We start from the raw sequence: 22,090 nt of genomic DNA on the forward strand, positions 1-22,090 counted from the left end.
AGCTAATCAGTGAGAAATGTGCTTGTTCAAAACTCTGAAAAAATTAGGTTGTACATAATTAACTGAAGACTAAAGACAGTGTTAATTAATGCATAGAATTCTCCATAGGTGCAGCATCCAGGCAGCTCCATTCAGTGGCAAGATACAGATTTTGGGACATCCTTTACTGTTGTACTGTGACTCTGCAATCAATTCCCAAGACTTAGAGAACTCAGAGTGCACTCATGCAGTAGAAGACATTTGGAAATGGACAAATGAACAGAGATAAAATGAGTGGTTTCTTCCTTCTTAAGAGAATGCTAACTTTTATTTTCTGCAGTGGATAGAACTGTGCCTGTCTGTGACTGTGGGTATAATTTTTCTGGCTCAGGTACATGAGATAATACCATCCAGATAAATCACACCTGTCACTTTCAAAACCGTCTGTAAGGTTTGTAGTAAGTTATCTCCAGTATAAGAAGTTCTCAGGGGGCAGCAAGTGGAATTTCAGTGTGTTGTTCTTGGAGTCACCAATTGTCCCCAACACTCAGCAGCTGAGGAGCCCCAGCAGGACTCGGTCTGAGCTTGCTGGATGCCTTCAGCACCTTAAATGTGGAGCATCAGCAAAGCCACGTGCTCCCAGACAGCTCAGCATGCCCTGAGCAGAGTGACCCACTGACCAGGGCAGGGAGGGAGCACAGGAAAAGCACCAGAAAACCTGAAATTCAGTTGTTCTGAAGCAGCAGTTTGTGTTGCAGAGTTGCAGCCCTGCCCTGTGCTGTGTGGTGAGCTCAGGTGTAGGCTGCTCACCTCAGAGTCCTTCACATGCTGTGGCCCTCCAAGTGTGTCAAGAAGTTATCTGGGCTTGGGAATTCTGGGTCAGGGTACAAAGGAATTGTCTTTTCATTGTTTGCAGATGGGCCATGCCTGCAAGTCTGGGTTGGACTCTCCCGTCGAGTCAGAGGACAGTGATTTCCAGTCTCTTCCCGACTGGGATTCAAGCTCAGATGTGGATGTGAGGATCTGGAGAACTACTGAAGGGGTGACCATGGGGAAGCCAGAGGGCAGCAGCCAAGAGCAAGAGACAGACCTTGAGATGCAGCTGAGTGAGCCTGTCTGGGTGGATGATAGTGAAGATGACCACGAGGCAGAGAAGCCGTGTGAAAGCGACAGTCTTTCCCAGTTCCTCTTGGAGGTAGGGCTGTTTGGATTATGGGAAGGTGGGCAGCATAGTTCAGGCCCTCCTGAAACACTGGGCTTTTCAGGGCCTGCACCATCCATACAAACAAACAGTCTGGGGCCACCGCAGAAGTTCTGGGTTCACTTTCTCCCCAGCCCAAATGTAGCTTTTTCTCCCATTTGGAGCTCCCACTGCACCCAGGCAGCTGCTTTGCCAAAACACAGCTCACCCTTAAGCACAGAAATGTCAGTGAACTGACACTGTAATAATAACACAGGGCTTCATCAGATTTTGCAAGGATTCCTAAAAATGGAAAGGCGTTCGTGAGTGATTGCAAAAATAGCATCTCTGCTGTTTATTTCTTCTCCCTTTTGCCTTCACAATTTGAAGTAATAAATCACTGTCTTGCAGGTAACCCAGATGTTGGAATCTTTCTGCATTAGCAGCACAGAGTCATCACAGACTTCGTGGGATTATTGTGGCTCCGAGAAGCAGAGTGATGAGGAGGAAGTGGAGTGCCAGGAAAAGACCACAGGAACAGCAGTCTCAGGAGCAGAGGAAAATCAGCTGCACACCCTGGCAAAAGATGAGAAAGAACACTTTCTGGGAAGAGAGGTAGGAGAGTGGTGGTCTTAAAAGAGCCTCTGGCCCTGGATGTGAGATGAGATAGTGAAGGAAACTAGCTCTAGAAGAGATAGGGGAGCCCCAGGTTCTGAGAGGGGAAACAAAACACACAGGAGGGGAACACAGAAGAAATGTATGAGGGAAGGGTGTTTTTTTATGTATGGCTGTGTGTCTTTATAAACAGGAAGCTTGTTACAGATGAAACCCTCAGATGTGAGTTGGAGGAATTGCTCCTTGGCAGTGTAAAGGTGACTCATGAGAGCTGGCAGGCTGCTCTCAGGTTTAAGGCAAGGTTGGAATCCTTGCCTGGTTCTAATTGCTGTGTTTTGCAGCACAGCTTGGCTGGTTTCAGGCCCACGTGGCTGTGCCAGCAATAACCATCTGCCCCTGGGGACTGTCATGTCTTGGAAGCAGGCACTGTCTAGCCTGGGTTTGCATCAGTCCTGGGTTTGGGGGCTGTGGGCTCCCACCAGCCTGCTGGGTATTCCTGGGGACGTAACACAGCAGTGGAGGAACAGAGCCATTTCTCCACACTTGTTCTCTTGCAAACTCAGGACACTGGAAACAAATAATCTCCATGATTTCATCTGTTCAGCCAGGACAGTGTATTCCCTGCAGTTATTCTGCTCTCAGCTTCTGTTATTCCCAGCAGTTCCCTCACAGTTCTCCCAGTGGTCACAGCCAAACACAGCACAGTGTCCAGTTTCTTTCTGAGAAGTCTGCTCGTGCTTCAGATCTCTTGAGGATTCTGAGGTACTCATGCATGAAATCCCACTGAGCATTTTCCTGGCAAACCACTACAACAACAGCACCACTCTCCTTCCTGGCTGAGTCTATTCCCTGTCATTTTAACGTGGGAGTTTGTGAGGAAACAGCCTTGTTGAACTCCAGGGGTTCCTGTTATCTGTATCTGGAGCTTTAGCAAGCCTGAGGCAATCTTACCTCAGCTCCTGATTGCCCTCTCTACATCCATGACTCTTGCCAGAGAGCAGACAGACACAACACTGGGCACCACTCAGCTCCACAGGGTCTGTGTCAGGCAGGGGTGGATGTCATCCAAGAGATCAGACACAACTCCTGCTGGGAAGGTCTGAGTGAGGTCAAACAGCAGCTCTGAGTAACAGAGCAAGCAACCTCCCAGCTGAGCCTGGGTGCAGGAAAGGGATATGCAGCAGGCTGGATTCTAGATAAAGGATTCAGGTAATGTGCTGCCATTTTAGATGTATCCTCTGTGCCCTTCAGGACAAGACTCAAGAGCCACCTGAAGAACCACCTTCAGATGAGCTGCATCCACCAGAAATGAGTGCCCAGGCCCTGGATCAAGGTGACAGTGGCAGCACCTCTGCATCCCCAGAGCTGGCTTCCACAAGCTCTCCCAACATGCAGTAAGTAGCTGGTTCTGCACTCTTGTAAATGCAGCAGAACAGAGTCATTTCCATTGTCACATATGAGAACAGGTGCATGGCACAGGTCACATCCAGGGAGCCCAGACAGCCAAGCAGAGCAGGAGAGAAGGAGGTAACTTGTGCTGTCTCTGGATTTGCTGGTATTATAGGGCATTTATGTGAGAAGAGATTAAATAAGAAATTAGATGGAAAATACATGTTTTCTCAAGTCAAATAGGCCTGGTGGGAGCTGGACATGAGGCTGTGTCAGGCAATGCACAGCCCAGCATTACCAATCCCTTTGAGCAGGTGCAGGTGTGTCAGTCACATGCAGGCTCTGCCACAGTCAGTCACATGCAGGCTCTGCCACATGTGTGATAACTTGGACTGCCTTTCAAAGGAAAAATGTGTGATTTTGGGAACAGAAACTTCATAAGAAACACCTCAGTAAAGTTCTGAACTGCAGAGTAGCTTGAGCTTTTCTCTCCAGTTTGGTCCTGCTCCTTATCTCAGTTTTGCTTTTGCTTTTACCTCTTGTCCTGCATCTTCCTTCACTCTGGATGTTCAGCTGTGCATTCTGATGCAGAACACTTCCACCATCACACTCAGAGGCTTTTTGTAGCTTCATCCACCTGGATGTGGTGGGTGCCAGCAGAATTGTCACCTCCTACTTTGTCTCGAGTGTGATGATCTGACAGTATCTTCACTCCACAGGCTGCAGCCAAGCTGGAATAACCCCCTCCAGAACCTGATCCTCAAAAAAAAGCTCCTGTCCATCTGGAGGATGATAGCCAGCCACAGGTATGTGGGAGCAGAGAACACACTGCCCTGAGTTCCAGCTGCTGGGTCACCAGGCCTACTCCTCCTTTCCCAGGGGCTGGCCTGTGTCTCCAGGACTTTGCTTTGGGGACAGCTGCCTGCTGCAGAGCTGGAGAGAACACTGCATATTGATTTCCTCTGCTTAATATGGCAGAGCCCAAATGCTGCTTCCTACACAGCTGGCACAACACTGGCTGTGGCCCTCAGGGCCAGCAGGGAGAGGCAAGCCCTGCTCCATGCTTTTGGTGCAGGGGCAGGCAGAGAACATTCTTTGTCCTTGTCCCTGTAGGTTCAGCAGCCCGTTCCTGAAACCAGTGTCAGAGAAACAAGCCCCTGGATACAAGGATGTGGTAAAGAGGTGAGTTTGTGGAGGTAGTACTCACTGGCTGATTTCTCTCTGGTTGTTTTCTGCCTTCTCTGATTTCCAGAGGGCCAGTGGGATGGTTTCCTTCTTCATTTTTCAGAGTTTGGCTGTCACCAGCATCTCCCACTGATTCCTTTCAGCAAAACTCCCTTCTGGGTAATTAGAACCTGGAAGCTTGCACTGGCTCTGGAGCTGGTGGGAATTGTGCCTGCCCTGTGCAGGCACTGCGTGGCTGGACAGACCCTGGGCAGGGGATCCAGGCCCTGCAGCTCAGCAGCCCCTTCTCCCCATGCCTGGAATGTGCCTCAGGACATGCCCCCTCCTCACCCGCTGCGAGCGCCCCAGATGTTTCACTCTCAGCACAGAAGTGGGTCATAAGAATATTTCCCAGAGAGATTAATGGCATTTTTTTCAGAGCTGAATCATGTTCTATTCTGGTCACAGTTGTCCTCTCTGCAGCCATTCATTTTCCCATTCTGTCAAAATAAGGGAAGTAATATTTATTCCCTATCATGTTCCCCTTACCAGCACTGCTATTTTTGCCGGTGGCACCATTCGATCTTTAGGGGATTTAATAGATACCTATTTTAGTAACTTTTCTTTCTCCACTAAGACCTGGACTGACTTCCTGAAGACTAATTACTGCTTGCCTTCTCTGGAGCTCAGCATCCCATTTTTTCCAGAGGTGACTGCTAATGACCTGCCAAGTTGATTGGATAGCAAGTGTCGCATTGGCTGAACTCGCTTTTGTCTGGCTTGGAAGAAAAGCCTTTCTCACTCCCCCCTGTGTGTCCTGAGCAATAAAATTGATTGAAAATAGCTGTGCTTTCAGGGCCACCCTAAAATGAGAACATTCATGCAGATCCCAAAGGGTGCCTGGCCCTGGGTTGCAATTTCATTCTTCTTCTGTCTTTTGTAGACCCATGGATTTAAGCAGCATAAAGAGGAGGCTGGCAAAGGGACACATTCAGTCCGTGATGCAGTTCCAGTGTGACCTGATGCTCATGTTCCAGAACGCCGTGATGTACAACAGCTCTGACCACCATGTGTTCCACGTGGCTGTGGAGATGCAGCGAGAGGTCTTGGAGCAGCTGCAGGTCTTGGCTGAAGCTGTCCTGTTGACCAGGGACAGGCTGGAGTGAGGCAGGAGGTAACCAGCCCTGCCTGAGGCCTCTCTCAAGTGGAGCAGCGTTGTCTCTCTGGATCAGGCCATCTCCTGAGCTCAGGGGATGTGCTGCCATGGCCTTGGGTAAACCCAAGGGTTTGGTTGATGGGTGGATTCAAAGCCGTTTTTGGGAGGATACCATGTTGGAAGCCTCCATTTTTGGGAAAAGCAGCGATGTAGCCCTGCAGGGAGAAGAGTTCCCTGGGATGAAAAGCGAGGGAGAAGATCCTGTGTGTGGCCAGGTGGATGAAGCAGGTACAGCCCGTGGGGGTGGCAGGCTGCACACCGGGCACGGCAGCGTTCCCGTGTTGAGATTGTTGTGCTGTTGTGTTGGGTCGGGTGGGTCCAGCGTTACCGGCTCTGACCACACCCAATAAACGCCCGTGTTGAAGCTTGTCGCGGCCTGCCTGACACTGGGATTGGGACGAGGGCTGGGACTGGGACTGAGGGTGGGACTGGGAAGCGCGGGACCGAGCACTTGGCCGGGGCGGCACAAACGCCGCTTGCCACTGGCTGTCTCACCTGTCCGTCCATGCCAGAGCGGTTGCTCATTGGCTGGCGGGGAGCTCGGGGCTTGTGTCCCGCCCGTGGCGTGGCCCCTGCCCCGGAAGCGGAAGCGGCCCGGTGCGGCCATGGCGCGGGACAAGCCGGAGGCGGCGGCCGAGTCGGAGGCGGCACCGGAGCTCTCGTACCGGGAGCAGCTCGACTTCCTGAACCCCATCGCGCAGCCGCTCGCGTCCCGCAAGCTCACGCGGAAGCTCCTCAAGTGCATCAGGAAAGGTCTGGCGGCGCCGGGGTGGGGAGGGGCCGGGACGGGCCGGGACATGGCGGCGGCGCGGTGCAGTCCCTCACGCTGCCGTTCGCACTCAGCCCCTCACGCCGTGGCTCTCTTGCAGCGACCAAGCAGAAGCAGGTCCGCCGTGGTGTGAAGGAGGTGCAGAAGTTTATCAACAAGGGCGAGAAGGGGTGAGTGCTGGCCTGGCCCCGCGGCCCCGCGCGGCCCCGCCGGCCCGGGTGCTGACACACGGCTGTCCCCGCAGGATCACCGTGCTGGCCGGAGACACGCTGCCCATCGATGTCTACTGCCACATCCCCATCATGTGCGAGGACAGGAGCCTCCCGTACGCCTACGTCCCTTCCAAAACGGTGAGTGCTGGGGCTGGGAAGGGAGGAACCGGCCCTGGTGATGGGCCCAGGCTGTGACCGGTGACTGTCCCTGACCAAGGCACAGAAGGGACAGGGCCGAAGGTGTAGGAGTGTTTCACGCTGGAATTACAGAACTGTTGGCCATTATCGAGTTCCTGCCCAGCACATCTTTTCCAGGCGTCTGCAGACGGAGTCTTTCCAGCTGTTTTGTAAAAAGGGAGCTGGGAGGGCAGTTGGTGTCTTTGGAGCTTCGTTCCCGGTGCAGGCAGCTCTGCAGACCCACTGTGGGGAAGGACTGTGGCACATTAGCCAGGTGCCGGTTCCTTCTGCTAGCCAGTTTGCAGCTTGTAGGAGACAAGCTGAGAAAAAGGCTCCTGAACCCAGCAGGAGTCTAGAGGGGTTGGGGGTGATGGGCTGGACAGACATTGAAGCAGGGCCTGCAGTGAGCTGCTCCCGAGCTCCCAGCTCGGGAAGGGACCTGGCAGCCCATGGCCTCCCTCTGTTCCCTCAGGACCTGGGAGCTGCCGCCGGCTCCAAGCGCCCGACCTGTGTCATCATGATCAAGCCCCACGAGGAGTACCAGGAGGCCTACGACGAGTGCCTGGAGGAGGTGTCGGCCCTTCCCATGCCGCTGTGAAGAGCCGGGCCGGGCTGTGCCCTGCGGGGCTGTGGCGGGTCCCTGTCCCTCTGCCGCACGGCTGTTTGTGGGGACTCTGCCGAGAGGACTGATGGGGGGCATGCTGAGCGCTGCGAGGTGAATAAAGGTGTCTGTGGTTTTGTACAACGTGGTCCTGCTGCTCGGGGCGAGGGCTGGGAGGGTCCACGGCAGGGTTAAACCGCAGCGGGGGCGGGGGTGAGGCTGCCCCGGGGCCCCGCCCGCTTGTACCGCCCAGCCCAGCGCGGCAGCTCCGGGGCGGGCGCTGGGCAGGCCCAGGCCGGCCCTACACCATCCCCCTCACGGCCCGCAGCCCCCCGACCCCGAGGGAAGCAGAGCAGAGGCGGGAGAGAGAAATGCGGGTTTATTGCAGGAACGGAGTGCAGAGCTGGGCTCGGCTTTCACGCGGTTCTGCTGTTACACACATAGAGCAGGGCTCTTCCCTTCCAGCACCTCTGGGCTCCCCCTCACCTCCCCTGGCAGGGGATCCCGGCCTCTTCCCCAGCTCAGGCACATGCCCCAGTCCTCTCTCCCGCTCCAGTTCCTCCCAGTGTGGCAGAGCACCAGTTCCCATCCTTCCTTGCACAAGGCACTCCCCCATGTCAGCCTGAAGAAAGCTGCACCAACCACCTCCATTGCAGAGCAGCTCCACACTGGGGACACGAGAAACCCCAACAGAGGTGCTGGGGCAGCTGCCCCCTCCCTGCATCACCAGAACTCCTCAGGGTTTCCTCCTCTGCCTCCCCAGTGGCACCACCAGCTCCAGGGCCCTGCTGACAAGGCAGCCACTGTGAACAGTAGCTGCAACCCCCACAGCAAGGCAGTGGGGTGAGGAACAGGGCTTAAGCTTCTCCTGACAAGACATTAAGTTACTGGATTGTAGGAACAGGGGTAGCAGAGCAGGAGGGACAGGGAATGTCTCACAGGGTGCTTGGTTGTTTCTGCCCCCGTGGCAGAAGGAATCACAGGGCAAAAATTCCTGGAGTCAGAGCACGGGGCACATGCAAGACCCCCACCCTGGCACAGATGACCCCCAGCCCTCCAGAGACCCCCAGCAGAAGGGCCTGAAGTGCTGCAAGAAGGAAAAGCTCCCCTGTGGCAACCGGTCCTTCAGCCCAGGGCAGCGCCGAGCGGGGCCAGTCCTTGTGCACACCCTGAGATCGTCCCGTTGCAGCAGCGAGAGACCCTCCCCCTTCTCGGTCCCACTGGCATCCCGCCCCTCAGATCTTGGAGGACTCCACCCGCTCGATCCAGGGCGAATCGATCCTGACATCCCTGGGCTCCGCCCGCAGCTGCCGCAGCTCCCGCTCCAGCGCCTGGCTGCGGTGGTACATCTCCATGTAGCTGGCCTGGAGCTCCCGCTGGTACCGCAGCACCTTCTCCTTCTCCTCCTGCCACGTTTTCCTCTCCAGCTCAAAGTTCACCGCCTGCAGCTGGCCCTGCCGGCGCTCCCGCAGCAGCTCTGCCCACAGCCACTCCACCTGCCGCTCCAGGGGCTCCGCCGAGTCGCTCTGGAGGCCCCGGCACTTGGAGTCATCAGTTTCGCAGCCAGGGAAGTCCTGGCACGATGGCATGGGGTCATCACCGAGAGGCAGTGAGGTGCTGGGCTCGGGGGGGCTCTGGAAGGAGTCTGCCAGCTGTGCCAGCTGCGAGTCCCTGGCCTGCACCTCCGCCTTGGCCTCCCGCAGCTGCGTCTTCAGGCTGAAGATCTCCCCCAGCTTCTGAGCCATCTCCTCCTGGGTGTCCCGGAGCTGCTGCTTCAGCAGGGAGATCTCTGCTGCTTTCTGGCACACCTGCAGGGCACGAGTGAGCAGTGAGGAAGGGCTGGGGGAGCAGGACCCCAGAGGTGGCAGCACCCCAAGTTGTTCTCCTGGGAGACTATAAACACCACAGGTGGCTCATCCCTCCCATACTGTGACCCCGAGTGACACCAGAGCAGGGAACTGCTGCCCCCATCCTGCCCCCACAGCCAGGAGGGTGGCAACAGGGAAGGAAGGAAGGGGACTCACCTCCCATTTGGTCTCCTCCATTTTGGGGCTGCCATGCTCGCCTTGGGACTGCCGCAGCTTGGTCTCCTCGCACTGGCACTGCTGCAGGCTCAGCTCCTCCTGCAGCCGCTTCTTCTCCTGCTGCGCCTTGTAGAGCTGCAGCTGCAGCGCGCGCTGCCCGCGCTGCGCCTGCTGCATCACCTGCTGCAGCCGGGCCATGTACATCTGCTTCAGGTCCTCCAGCTCGTCCAGCCACAGCCGCTGCTTGTCCTCAAACGCCTGCCAGCACAGGTGGACACTGGTGAGAGGCTGTAGCCCCAGAGGGACCCCAAGAGGTTCTGTGATATTTGATCCTCACACACTTGGGCATTTCAAGCCCATCACCCACCACTGCAGCTCCTCCACTACTCCTTCCACCCAGCACCGCCCCAGCCCCAAGGCTCACCTGTGTGAAGGGGTCTTCTGTCTCACTGAGGCTCCTCTTGAGCTGCCGCAGCTCCCCTCCCGTCTCCTGCAGCCGGTCCTCCAGCTGCTTCACCGCGTCCTCCAGTGAGTAGGAGAACTCGTACGGCGGCGGGGGCTCGCCAGGGCTCTGCAGCCTGCTCAGGGTGGCCATGCTTTTGCAGGACAGGGGCATCTTCTCAGGGGCCAGGGTATCCTTGGGGCTCCGGGAAACCCTGTCCAAAGAGCCCCCGATGTGGTTGATGTGGCCCATGGAGGCGCTGAACTGGCTCTGCGCAGGCTTGAGGCGGGAGCCATAGGATGGGAAGCTCTGGATGGAGTTGTGGCTGGAGTCAGAGGCCTCGTCCAGGCTGATGGCGTGGAGCAGGTGGGTGCGGAGCGGGCCGTGCTGCGGGGCCGCTGTGCTGCTCTGCGACAGCAGCGTGTGCAGGCTCCCATTGCTCTTGGACAACTTCTGCCCCTTGGATGAGGACAGGCCCTGCATGGAGACCAGCCCCTTCCCAGCCACTGCCTTGAAGGCCGAGGGTCTGATACGGCACTGAAAAACATGAGCAAGGTCAAGCACGAGCCTCTACAGCCAGAGACCGCCCCACACTCCCAGCTTCAAATCCCTGAAAATCCTCAAATCCCCACATCCCACCCAGAGGGGTGCAGATCATCCTGCTCCGTGCCCATCCCCTCGCAGACCAGGCCGTATTTCAGAGCTCACCTTGTCGAAGCGGCCCCGCTCCGGCAGGGAGCTCTTGGAGAAGTCGGCCCCACGGTGATGCTCGCGGGAGCAGCGCTCCGGGGACCGGTTCTCGCGGTCGCTCTCGTAGTCCCGCTTGTAGCAGGCGCCCGACGCCTGGTGCTTCCGATCCACCCGCGTCTCCTTCTTGGCCCCGTGCAGGTACCCGAAGAGCTCCCGCTGGCTCGGGCCCTTCCGCAGCAGCCCGTCGGGCTGCCGGAGCCCCCGCGAGCCGCCCAGCGGGGCCCGCAGCTCCAGGGGGGACAGGTCCTGCTTCTCCACCAGGCTGCCCACGCTGCCCATGCTGCCAACGACGCCGACGGGCTCCGAGGAGAGGTAGGTGCCGAGGACACGGGTGTCGGGCTCACAGGTCACAGGACCCTGTGCTGCTGCCATGGAGAATTAAAGGAAAGCCCAGAACCAGCACTGCCGGGGAAGAGACAGAGTCAGCGATGCCGGGCAGCCGGGACACACCCCCGGCACCCCCTTCCCAGCCAGCCCCACACGGGCTCCTGGCACTGGGATGGATCTGCCATCTCCCGTGCAGCTTCCCGGGGGACAGGGCACCGCAGGCACGGGGCGGGGGCTCCCCGCTGCTGCCCCCACCACGGTGCAGCGCCTCCTCCCACACCCAGCCCCACCTCCCGCCCGCGGCCGGGGCCGGGGCCGCCACCAGAACAGGCACCTGCCGCCCAGCCAGGCGGGCGAGTTCGGGAGCCGGCAGCACCTGCCCGGGCCTGGCGCCAGCCCCGGCCCGGCGGCACCCAACCTCCCCGCCGGGACCTCCGGCTCCGGACATCCTCTGGAGACCTCCCCAAAACGCCCCTGGGGATGCCCATCAGCTTTGCCTCCCCGAGACGGGCACCTCTGCTGTTCCTGGGGGACACTTCCCGCACGGCATGGGCGGCACGGGCTCCTGCAGCTCGCAGGGCGAGCTCCATCCACCCACAGCATCCCCTCCCCAGCGCCGGGCAGCGAGCAGCTGCTGCGTGCGTGCCGGGGACCCCGTGGCCGGACATGGCGTGAGGGCGGTGGGAAGGGGCAGGATGCTGACGGGACAATGCAGCTTCCTGCGCAGGTGGCCGGGGGAGGAAGGATGAGAGGATGCCTTCGGCCTCTGGCTCCCCAGCGCTGGGGAGGGGACGATGGCCTCACACCAGTGCAGGGGACACAGAGAGTGTGGCAGGGGCGAGGCAGAACCCCCGGCACCGCTCCCAGCCTCGCCGAGGGCTCCGGGGCCGGGCTACACCCAGGAAGCTGTCCTGGTTCTCAGCACCACGCGCCGGGTAAACAAACACCCCGCTTTTAATTGCTGCCACGCACAAACCTGTCTGACAGCTCCCGGCCTGCGCTGTCACCTCCCTCTGCGAGCCCAACACCTGCTCCGGGCACCGGCGCCCCACGAAGGGCAGCGGGCACGGACCCTGCGGAAGGATCCGGGCTGCCTGCGGTGCCACCCGTGCACGGGGACTGGGGACGGGGATGTTCCCCTGGCGGTGGTGCGGAGGGGGGCGTGGATGCACATCCAGCCCCCGGCACTGGGGAGCAGCTCGGACGAGCCCCGCAGCGGCTCCTCCCGGCACAGGCGGCCGAGGAAGTAGGTCAGGTTGTGGGAGGTTTGGGAAACGCCGGGGGAGCCCGAAGGTGTCCTGCCTGCGGCAGGGAGGGGATCACCCTCCAGGCGGCAAAACACCGGTCCGGCCAGCCCGGCTCCTTTGCGACCTGCTCCCAATCCCAGCCGTGCCCGGGCAGGATACGGCCACAAGCCTTTTCCCATTCGCATTCCCATTCCACCCGGGAAGGAACGGCAGGGTTGGAGGGAAGCAGGCGCGGATCCCCGCGCAGTCCCTCCGCGCCTCCCCGCAGCCCCGCCGGAATTTCCGGCACGGCGAAGGCGGAGGGGGCAGTCGGTGCCCGGGGCCGAGCCCGGGACAAAGCCCCGCTGGCGGGGGATGGGGATGGGGCCGGCCGGGCCCGCACTCACCATGCCGGCGGCGCTGCGGTCCCGCACGGCTCCGCTCCGCTCCTTCCCTCGCCGCGTTTGAACGCGCCCCTCGGCCGCGGCCGCGCGGGGCGGCGGGCGGAGCCGGCACCGGCAAATCGCGGCGCGGGGGCGGCGGGACGGGAGGGGCGGGAAGCAGCAGCAGCAGCAGCAGCAGGAGGAGGAGGAGGAGGAGGAAGGAGGAGGAGGGGGGCGGCCCGGCCGTGCCCACCAGCGGGGCGGGGCAGGGCGCGCTGGCTGCGGGCGGCGCCGAGAGTTGCGCGTCCCAATGGCGGGGAGACCCCCCCAAACCCCCCCAGCGACAGCTCCGGCACCGGCGCCACTCGGCTCCCGGTAACCCCCTGACCGGCGGGCTGCTATTCCCCGGTATCGCCCGCCAAGGATGGAGAGAAATATTTTGCTTCGTATCTGCGGCGTGGAGAGGGGTCTCCACTCCGTAGGACACGCTCTGTGCCGTTCTCTAGCAGGGCAACCCCGTGTCCCCCCCTCACAGCAGCTGCGTGGGACAGGAGCCTCACAAAGCCCCGGGGACGCTGTGTGGGGACACGGTGTAGGGACACAGTGTACTCCCGTGGGGCTCTCGCCTGGCCTGGCGCCAGTGAGACGGGACACGCTCCATCCCTCTGAATCAGCGCTGCCACATCCTGGCCTGGAGCTGGTTTTGGCAGCCGCAGGGAGCGAGGATCCCGGCACGGGCTGCACCTGGTCACCGGTGTCCTGGCCTCGTCTGTGAGCCGGGCACTGCAGCAGCCCTGCTCCGTCTCCGGTGCGCTCCGTCCCCGGGCAGGCACCGCTCCGTCCCCGGTGCGCACCCGGTGCGCTCGCTGCCAGCTCCCTCCGCCGCACATCCGAGTCCTCAAGCTGTGCTGCCAGTGCTCTCCCACACACACACACTGTCCCCGGTCCCTGCTCGCCGGGCTCACATGCTGGCAGTGTCCTCGGTGCGCTGCCAAGGCACGCTCCGCTCCCTCGGGCTCAGCCCCCGTTCGCCGCAGCTCCTGTGCGCACCAGCGCGCGTGGCCTCTGAACAAGGGAGCCCTTCCCAACCATTTCCCATGCTGCTGGCCTCAGGAATGTGTCTGCGATGCCCTGGCCCTCTGCCTGGAGCTCAGTCGTGAAAGGGACTGGCATCACCCCCTGGCTCGGAGCGGGCAGGCTGCAGCGATGCCGGGTGACTGCCCGGGGTGCTGGTCACAGCCGCATCCTCCTTCCCTCTGCCCCGTTTCCTGCTCCTCCGCGGGCTGCACGCCCCGAGCACTTCTGCCTGGGAGAGCAACTTCCACAGGGCTCCGGAGCTTGGCCCTGCCCGGGTCACTCCAGCAGCCAGGGGTGTCACCTTCTCCAGACAGAGAGATGCTTCAGCTTCCTCTCACTTTTTCCCCAGTGTCCTCTTTCTGCTCTCCTCACCCCCTCCTAAGATACTACGCAATTTCACGTGCCCATCAGCAAACAGCTCCAGAACCATCCACTTTGTAACAACCTGGCAATAAAAGCCATGGATTACTGTGCCTGCATCAAGCCCGTGTGGCCTCGCTGGCAGTAATTGGGACCCCAGAAGGGGGGACACAGAGGGGCAGGGCTGAGCCTCCAGGGGCTCTCTCTGTCCCTGAGCATTCTGGTGTTCTCCTCAGGCTGGCTGAGAGCATGAGAACGCTGGGAGGCTTTCAGCTCGGCTCTGCAGGGCTCCTGGGACAGCAGGCAGGGTGTTATCCATCTATGGAAAGGCGATAGGGAAAAACTTCATCCCCTCCCGCTGGGCCATTGCCGATATCGAAGCGCGTGGGGGGAGCAGAGCCGAGCGACCTCCGAGTCACATTCAGGGCTATAAAAGGAAGCCGGGTCTCCAGCGGGGCGCCTCTTCCACAAAAGCAACCGGAGGATGAGGGGGCTGCGAGCAGAGCTGAGAAATAGCTGCCAGGCAGCGGGAGAGGAGCCTGGAGCGCTGAGCGAAGTGCGAGGTGCACATATGCTCTCTGTTTCTGCACAGCTATGTCTTTATGAAACCTGCCCCAAATTGTGTCATCTATTTTGAACGGAGAGAAATACTTTGATCTGCCTCCACCAGCCCTGGCTGCGGTTCAGGCACCAGGAAGGGGCTGCCATACAGATGGCTGATCCCAAACCCGTGCCATGGAGAGGCAGGAGTGGGAATGCATCTTCCTCTGGCTGCCCACAGCAAGGGCATGACTGATCCTGGGAACACTTGTGGAGAAATGCACCAGATGTCCAAGTTCACCAGCACCTTCATGCCAAATACCAGGGCTGCTTTGGAGCCACCAGGAGCTCCTGGACATCCCCACAGCGCCCCGAGGCTGGGCCTGCTGCTTCCACGATGCAAAGTACATCCTCACCCTGCACGTCAACCCCTGCCTCAGAGGCAGCCCCCCACACCCTATCCAAGGGCTCCAGACCCCTCTCCCAGCTCCAGAGCAGCACAGAGAGCAGAAGGCACCAGATCCCTCCAGACATCCCACAGCCCCCACAGGGTACATGAACCCCACACTTGGCTCTGATGCTTTTTTCCTCCCTTCCTCCTCTCTGGAGCTATTTGTCTTCCCGGGATGGCAACAGCTTCTCTCTGGGGATGCAAAGCAACCACTCCAGGAAGTGCCAGACAGGAGACAGGACAGAAGGGGCCAGGAAACGCGGAGGGCTGGTGCCAGTGCTGGTGGTGGGGCTGAACGGAGGGGTACTGGCTGTTCAACTGGGTCTATCCAGCCTGAGGACACAGCAGCACCCAAAACATGTGCCAAGACCCCAGGGGAGACATCAGATTTTCCAATCCCCCCAGAAAGGCTGAGGCAGCACATGCCAAGGAAGGCAGGCAAGGAAAAGAGAGCTCAGCCAGAACTCTCCTCCTCACCCCAGAGAGGTCCTGGAGGACAAGTGCTGACATCCAGCAGCGCTGTGGATGCTGGGGCTTGGGCACGGCTCAACCACAACCACTTCCTGCACTGAAATGACAACAGCCCAGCCCTGGGGGTACCTGGCAGCTGGAAGAGGCACCTTCTCTCTCAGAACCCATTTCAGACTGGCTTGGCCTCTGAACCAGAGCAGCTCAGAGCTCACCTGTCACACAGAGAGGAGCTGGGGCCAAGCCAGAACAGGTGTGCTGAAGGAAGGTGAAGGGAACAGGAAAAGGGAGTAGTGCCAGCACAGCCCAGGGCATTCACAACTCACAGGTGCCCTGACAGTTCTTTATTGTCCTCTGAGCTGCGTGGCAGCTCAGCCATGCCCAGCACAGGAAAGCCACCTCCTGCACCTGCCCTGGGAGGCAGCACCAGCGCCTGCAGCGATACCAGCGAGTCCCACTCTCAGCCTCTTCTGCTGCTCCCAGCAAAGTCCAGTCCTCAGCCTCTTCTGCTCCTCTGTGTCTCGCCAGCACTGCCATGCTCATCCGCTGCAAACCCTGCCTGCTCCAGGCAGCTCCACGGCAGCCACGGAGCCTTGGCACCAGCACAGAGCACACGACGGGCACGTGGGGACGGGCTCAGCCAAACGTGCACCACGGGGTCTCGTTTGTGTCACAGTCCAGCAGGATATTCAGGACGGTGCAAGGGGCTCCTGCCACGCTCAGATCTGTCCGTGACTCGATCCGGTACCTCACGTTGTTCAGGCCTCCCTCCCGATCCACCTTAAACTGCTCCTGAGGAAGAGAAAGACTGCTGGGGCCAGGCTGGAAGGGGGAAGCACCCAGTGCCTGGGGATGGAGCCAGAGCTGGCAGAGGAGGACATGAGCAAGGACGGCTCAGAGCATGTGGTGACCACAGCCCAAATCTCCTGTGGCTCCCCTTGAGCACAGGTCTCACCTGCTTCTGTGCAGCAATGCGCTTCTGGTCTCTCTTCCTCCAGGCTGGGTCATGCAGGTGCTGGAAAGTCTCGTATCCAGTTGTGATTCCAGAGGGACGGCGAACCTGGGAGAAGAGCAGAGTTTCCATAAAGCTACTGGAAACCTCCTGCTCCTGCTGGAGAGCAGGGCTGCCTTCCCCAGTCCCCAGACTGGGTGGCCATAGTGGGGGCCAGGTGAAGAGATATAAGAAAGGGCGATTTCAAGCCAGGAGGGTGCAGGGACCCCTCACCTGGAGACCAGCTCCTTTGATACGTCGATAAAACTCGTCGTCCTCCCGTCCCCAGCCCCAGAAGCGGTTGGACATGCCATTGCACTGGAAGGAGAGCAGCACCATACCAGCCAAGGTCGAGCACAACTCCACAGCCCCAGAGGAGCAGACACCAGCCCAGCCTTCCCTGCCCTGCCCACCAGCAGCTCAGAGCACAGGCTCTGTCCCCAGAACATCCAGTCCCCACTTCCTAAGTTGACCATGACAATGTCATAGATCCTGCTCCAAACTGTCCAGGACATCCCACCCAGGAGCTCACCAGCTCATAGTGCTGCTTGGTGAGCAGCAGGATGCCACCCACGTAGGTCTTGTAGTGGTAGAGCGGGTGCAGCTCGGGGGATGCCACGTGGAAGGGCCCTGCCTCCGGGAAGCTGTAGTCCAGCTGCTCATTGAGGGGCAGGAGATCCACGTCGTGCATGGCGATGTAGTCGGTGTCATTGCCACTCTCCAGGAAGCCCACGTTGATCAGGGATGCCCTGTTAAACCTGCCACGGGACTGGGGGCTCTCAGTGCATGCACAGCAGCCACTGTCCCCACACATTCCTCATGAATGCTCAATGCCTGACCAGTCCCCAAATACACACAGCATTCCATTCTGCAACTGCACCCCTGCTTCTCCCTGCACAGTGAGCTGCAGGTGACAGCATTTCCAAACACCCCATGGCCTGTCTTTGACTTCCAGAGCTCCCATATGTTTGCTGCTACACACCTCTGACACTGAGGAGAAAGCTGAAATACCCGAGGATAAAGGATTCTATGCTAAGATTCTATTCTTGCTAAGGAAGAAGGACGCAAACCACCACTTTGTCCATTTGTAAGCTCCAGTATGAGCAGTTTTGGAGAGAGCATCACACACTATCCCTGACATCCCGCTGCCCTGCTGCTCTGCTTCTCTCCCAGCACTCACAGAGCTTCGGGAATGACCCCCTTGGCAAAGGCAGCCACTACCTGAAGTGATCCACTTGGTTGAGGATGAAGATGCGGTGGCGGATCCTCTTCTTGCTGAGGAAGCGGTGCATGTAGGGCACGAATGCCAGCAGCTCCTCGAAGCGCTCTCGGAAGGGCACCAGCAGCGCCAGCCGGTGCGGGCCCCACGCCGGATCCTCCTCGGGGGGCTGCGGGGGCGCGGGCGGCGGGCAGGGCTGCCGGGGAACCCCCCGGTGCTGCCCGCCCGCCGCCGGCCCCTCTGCCGAGCAGCTGAGCTGCAGCCAGAGCAGCGAAGCGAAGCCCAGCAGCAGCGCCAGCAGGAACAGCGGGAATGCGGAGAGGCGGCCGGGGAAGAGCCGCAGGAGCGGCGGGGACCTGCGGGATGAGCGCGGGGTGAGCGCACGGTGGGTGAGCATCCCCCAAATCCCCCAGATCCCCGCTACCGCCGGTACCGCGCTCACCCTCCGCCGCGCAGCCGGAGCGCATCCCTGCGGCGGGCCGGGCCCATGGCGCCCGCCCGGCCCCGCCGGCCCCGGGACACGCTGGCTGCGCCCGCCGCTCCCCCTTCTCCCCCGGAAACACGGCCCCGATCCTTCCGCCGAAGGGGCGGGACAGGGGCGGCACCGCCCGCCGGGGACATCCCTCCATCCCGCCGCACCGGGAACCGCGGGGACACCGGGCCACATCCCCTGCACAGATCCCCGACACCCCATCCATCCCCGGCACAGATCCTCGACACCGCACCCCATCCCCGGCACAGATCCCCGACACCCCATCCATCCCCGGCACAGATCCTCGACACCGCACCCCATCCCCGGCACAGATCCCCGACACCCCATCCATCCTCTGCACCGATCCCCGACACCCCATCCATCCTCTGCACCGATCCCCGACACCGCACCCCATCCCCAGCACAGATCCCCGACACCGCACCGCATCCCCGGCACAGATCTCCACCCGCAGGTCCTTTGGGATCCTGCCAGGATTGCCTCCCTGCACCCGCACCAAGCTGAGACGCCCCTAGTCCCAGTTCCTTCAGCCCCCGCACATCAGCACTTCCCGTCCTCCCTCCCAGCAGAGCCCCCCTTCTCTCCCCGTCAGACAGAGCCAGAGCCACGGGTGGTGTCAGTCCTTTAATGCCCCACTCGCATCCCCCTCCCCTCAGCTCCTCATGTTCACACCTGCCCCAGGCAGCACAGCAAGTCCCAGCAAGGCGGGGGGAGCGCTGGAAAAACGGGGGAGCAACCTCCAGGCTCCCACACCACGGCTCTGGGGAGCCAGCGGGCATCACATCACCCCCCTCAGTCCAACCCGCGGGAGGCCAAGGGCCGGGCGGGGGTTACAGCCAAACAGACAGGTAAGAAAATACTTCTGGTATTTCTCAGAAACAGCATTTAGAAACCACAGGTTTTTTTACAGCTCCCCATAAAAAATGATGGGTTTGGGCACAGGTGCTCCACTAGTAGAAACGTTTGTTCCGCTCCTGGCGTTTCTGGAAGACCACGGCTCCCACCACGGCGCAGACAATGATGCCCAGCAGCGCGCAGAGCAGCAGCAGGAACACCTTCCAGCCCGTCAGCGGCCCGCTCCGGAAATTCCCCGTCGGGTCATCCACGTTGTCTGCAAGGGAAACAACAGCTACAGTGAGCAACATAACCTCGGCTCCTGCGGAGTTTTGCCAGGTCACACCTTCAATGCCTTTCAGAGTCCAGCCCCAACATCCCAATCCCCAAAAAAAAGTCTGCAAAGCCCACAGGCTCACCTTTGGGGGATTTAAGGAGGCTGACGCTCGGCTCGATCTTGGTCCAGTCAACGCTCTCATCTTCTACAGGGTGCTCCACCATGAGCTGGAACAGCTTCATCGAGATAATGTCGTGATTGTCTGTGGAACAACCATGAGCACCAAGCACCATCAGAAGCTGAGATGGCCACGCACTCGGAGCACTCCTCAGACCATCCTCTGCCACGTCCAGTCTCCTTCCCTCTCAAGCCACCCTCATCCCCAGGTACCAAACTGCAATCCAAAGATGTTCCTTAGCTCTCAGGTGCCTCCTTTCCCCAGCAATGGGTCCCAAAAGGGTTTCAAGAGCCCGGTGAACAATTCAGAGAAAGGAAGCCATGGAAACTATCCAGTGCATCCAGTGTTACAATCACAGAATCACAGAATTTTTAGGGTTGGAAGGGACCTCAGGAGATCCAACTCCCCTGCCAAGACAGGGCTACCTAATCCAGGCTCCAACCACCACGTGCTCCCCTGAGCAAAGCCCCCTCTCACCAGAGAGATCTCCAGTGCCAGCAGAAGCACCAAAGAAGTACCCAGTTGGCAGCTGCACCCCTGCAATGTCAATACAGTTCTTCCATTCATTCTTGTCTTCCACATCAGTCATCACCTGCAAAATATCAGAAGAGGGTCACACCAGGAATGTTCAGAATCATGGGACAGGATCCAATCTCCCTGCTTAGGCACCACCACCCCAGATCACATAGATTCTGTCCAGATGATTCATTAATATCTCCAGTGAGGGACACTCCACACCCTCTCCAGGCAGCCACTTTTAGCACGCCACTATCCTGCCTGGCTGCACCTCTTTTGGAGCTGGAAGAGCCAGAGAGGCAGTGGCTGAGCCTGGAATCCCATCTCCAGCCGCGGGTCTCACCGTGAGCCGGCCCCGCGAGTAGCGCACGGCCAGGAAGGTGTCGTGGTTCTGGTTGCGCAGGTCGGCGGAGCACCCGGCCAGCTCCGTCCAGCGCCCGTCCTTGCTGTGGTCGTAGCTCAGGGAGCCGTTGTTGACCATGGCCGAGATGTAGGGGAACACGCGCTGCGGGGACAGACAGCGGCTGCTGGAGCTCCCAGGGCACAGCAGAGCCCACGGAGGGAGCACAGCACAGCAGCAGGGCCATGGTCAGGCACAGAGCACAGCACCACGACAGCACAGCTGCTTCTCCACCTAAAGCTGCTTCTGAACCAAGCCAGAGCTGCCAAAAGCAGAGCCAACCTTTCTGAGCTCCCATTTCATGTGATTCTGTGAATAAACCCACCCTATACTCCAAGGCAGCCAGACTGTCCCACACTTGCAGAGTAGCTGGATAAAAATCCCAGAATTATTTAGGTTGGAAAAGACCTCTGAGAGCATTCAGTCCAACCTGTGACCAATCCCCACCTTGTCAGCTCGCCCATTAATGCACACAAACACTTATCTTTACCAACTCCCAAGACAGGAAGAGCAGACCATGCTCAGCTAAGGAGAGACTTTTCCTTGGATCAGGTGAGAAGCACTTGGAGCAGGAAGGGAACTGCACAAGCTGCTTGGACCACTCACCTCTGTTGCCTCATCATTGGGATAGGTATCAAGGAAAATAGCCAGTCCATGGAAGTTGTCCTTGCTGCCAAAGACAGGACCTGGAAAAGTGCAGAAGAGCGGAGAGGGGAAGAGAGAGAAGGGGGTCATAATTTATGCTCAGAGAGTTCCGAGCTGTATGAGCTGTTCACTGCCAAGCAGGTGGCTGAGGGCACCTGCTGCCCGGACAGAACACATGGGACACGTCACCCCAGTGCAGTGAAACCAGCCCGGGGGAGCTCAGAGGCGCTGCCTGGCCAGCTGCCTTCCGGGACAGGCTGCGCACCGGCCGCTGCCGGCACTGACCTGAGGTCAGGCGCTCCTGCGTGTACCACAGCGCCAGCCCATCCCCGTGCAGGTTCTTCTTGCCGGCTCCGTGGATCTTGAAGTGGACGTGGAGCTCCCAGTCCTTGAGGAAGCAGGGCTGTGGGAGAAACCCCAGTGGCGTCAGGGCGAGAGGCGGCCGGGCCGCCCGAGCCTCCGCCCGTGCTCCCCCGGCTCTCACCACGCGGTTCCAGATGGAGCCCCTCCGACTGCGCTCGTCGGGCGTCAGGCGCACGTACTGGCTGGTGACCATGGTGCTGTCCTGGAAGTCCCACAATGGCATCGCGGCGGAGCCCGCGCCTGCAAAGGGGCGAACAGAGCGCGGATCAGCCCGGACCGCTGGCGGGGCGTCCTGCGCATCCCTCCGGCCCCGCGCTCACCCTGGTACGGCTTCATCAGCGAGTGCTCCCGTTTCAGGTGCTCGCTGTTGCCATCCGTGAGCTCGGCGGGCACCGGGCGCGGCCCGGCCAGGGCCAACAGCAGCACGGCCGCCACCACCAGCCCGCCCGCACCCGCCGCCATGCTCCGCTTCCGCCTTCCGCCGCTCCGCCCTCAGCCCCGCCTCGCAACGGCAACAGCCAATTACGAACCCGCGCTCACAATGGTCCCGCCTTCAAACGTGAGCGGCATCTCTGCCCGCCTATTGCAGGGGAAGAGGGCGGGGCCAGCGGGGCTCGCAGCTCCCGTTGCGCGACGGGAGGCGGGAGGAGAGGACCGAAAGGCCTCCCGGCGTGCCCTGCGCGTGCGCAGTGGCGCGGGGTGTGCCGGGAAATGTAGTCCGCGCGCCTTGCCTGGGCTACCTCACGTGCGCGGCTCGTGCGGCCCGCGGTGCATGTGCCACGACGGGTCCCGGGAACGGGAACGGGCTCGGGAAGAATGGGCTCGGG

The 22,090-nt window shown here is 60.1% G+C and overlaps 5 protein-coding genes across 5 annotated transcripts; 2 read left to right on the top strand and 3 right to left on the bottom strand.

The window, feature by feature from the left end:
• The first annotated feature begins 895 nt into the window (after window positions 1-895).
• On the top strand, window positions 896-5,912 carry LOC130258653 (bromodomain-containing protein 8-like). Its single transcript, XM_056502229.1, has 6 exons — window positions 896-1,174; window positions 1,571-1,774; window positions 3,026-3,168; window positions 3,883-3,969; window positions 4,277-4,345; window positions 5,271-5,912. The coding sequence occupies exons 1-6, from the start codon at window positions 896-898 to the stop codon at window positions 5,491-5,493; spliced, it is 1,005 nt and encodes a 334-aa protein (XP_056358204.1). The 3' UTR covers window positions 5,494-5,912.
• NHP2 (NHP2 ribonucleoprotein) lies at window positions 5,349-7,446 on the top strand. Its single transcript, XM_056502230.1, has 5 exons — window positions 5,349-5,771; window positions 6,056-6,296; window positions 6,413-6,482; window positions 6,557-6,662; window positions 7,174-7,446. Exons 1-5 carry the CDS (start codon window positions 5,763-5,765, stop codon window positions 7,297-7,299), a joined length of 552 nt encoding a protein of 183 aa, XP_056358205.1. The 5' UTR covers window positions 5,349-5,762; the 3' UTR covers window positions 7,300-7,446.
• Window positions 7,447-7,666: 220 nt separating this feature from the next.
• N4BP3 (NEDD4 binding protein 3) lies at window positions 7,667-12,648 on the bottom strand. Its single transcript, XM_056502589.1, has 5 exons — window positions 12,479-12,648; window positions 10,477-10,920; window positions 9,751-10,305; window positions 9,327-9,584; window positions 7,667-9,110 (listed from the first exon to the last, which is right to left on the bottom strand). Exons 2-5 carry the CDS (start codon window positions 10,888-10,890, stop codon window positions 8,538-8,540), a joined length of 1,800 nt encoding a protein of 599 aa, XP_056358564.1. The 5' UTR covers window positions 10,891-10,920; window positions 12,479-12,648; the 3' UTR covers window positions 7,667-8,537.
• Window positions 12,649-15,679: 3,031 nt separating this feature from the next.
• Window positions 15,680-18,115, bottom strand: B4GALT7 (beta-1,4-galactosyltransferase 7). Its single transcript, XM_056502232.1, has 6 exons — window positions 18,003-18,115; window positions 17,563-17,916; window positions 16,874-17,099; window positions 16,576-16,659; window positions 16,306-16,410; window positions 15,680-16,142 (listed from the first exon to the last, which is right to left on the bottom strand). Exons 1-6 carry the CDS (start codon window positions 18,047-18,049, stop codon window positions 15,987-15,989), a joined length of 972 nt encoding a protein of 323 aa, XP_056358207.1. The 5' UTR covers window positions 18,050-18,115; the 3' UTR covers window positions 15,680-15,986.
• A 546-nt stretch (window positions 18,116-18,661) lies between these two features.
• Window positions 18,662-21,947, bottom strand: LMAN2 (lectin, mannose binding 2). Its single transcript, XM_056502827.1, has 8 exons — window positions 21,584-21,947; window positions 21,385-21,503; window positions 21,186-21,303; window positions 20,862-20,941; window positions 20,199-20,360; window positions 19,817-19,931; window positions 19,304-19,423; window positions 18,662-19,161 (listed from the first exon to the last, which is right to left on the bottom strand). Exons 1-8 carry the CDS (start codon window positions 21,723-21,725, stop codon window positions 19,001-19,003), a joined length of 1,017 nt encoding a protein of 338 aa, XP_056358802.1. The 5' UTR covers window positions 21,726-21,947; the 3' UTR covers window positions 18,662-19,000.
• Between the last annotated feature and the right edge of the window lie 143 nt (window positions 21,948-22,090).

Source organism: Oenanthe melanoleuca, chromosome 13 (genome assembly GCF_029582105.1).
Source record: "Oenanthe melanoleuca isolate GR-GAL-2019-014 chromosome 13, OMel1.0, whole genome shotgun sequence".
Lineage (NCBI taxonomy): Eukaryota > Metazoa > Chordata > Aves > Passeriformes > Muscicapidae > Oenanthe > Oenanthe melanoleuca.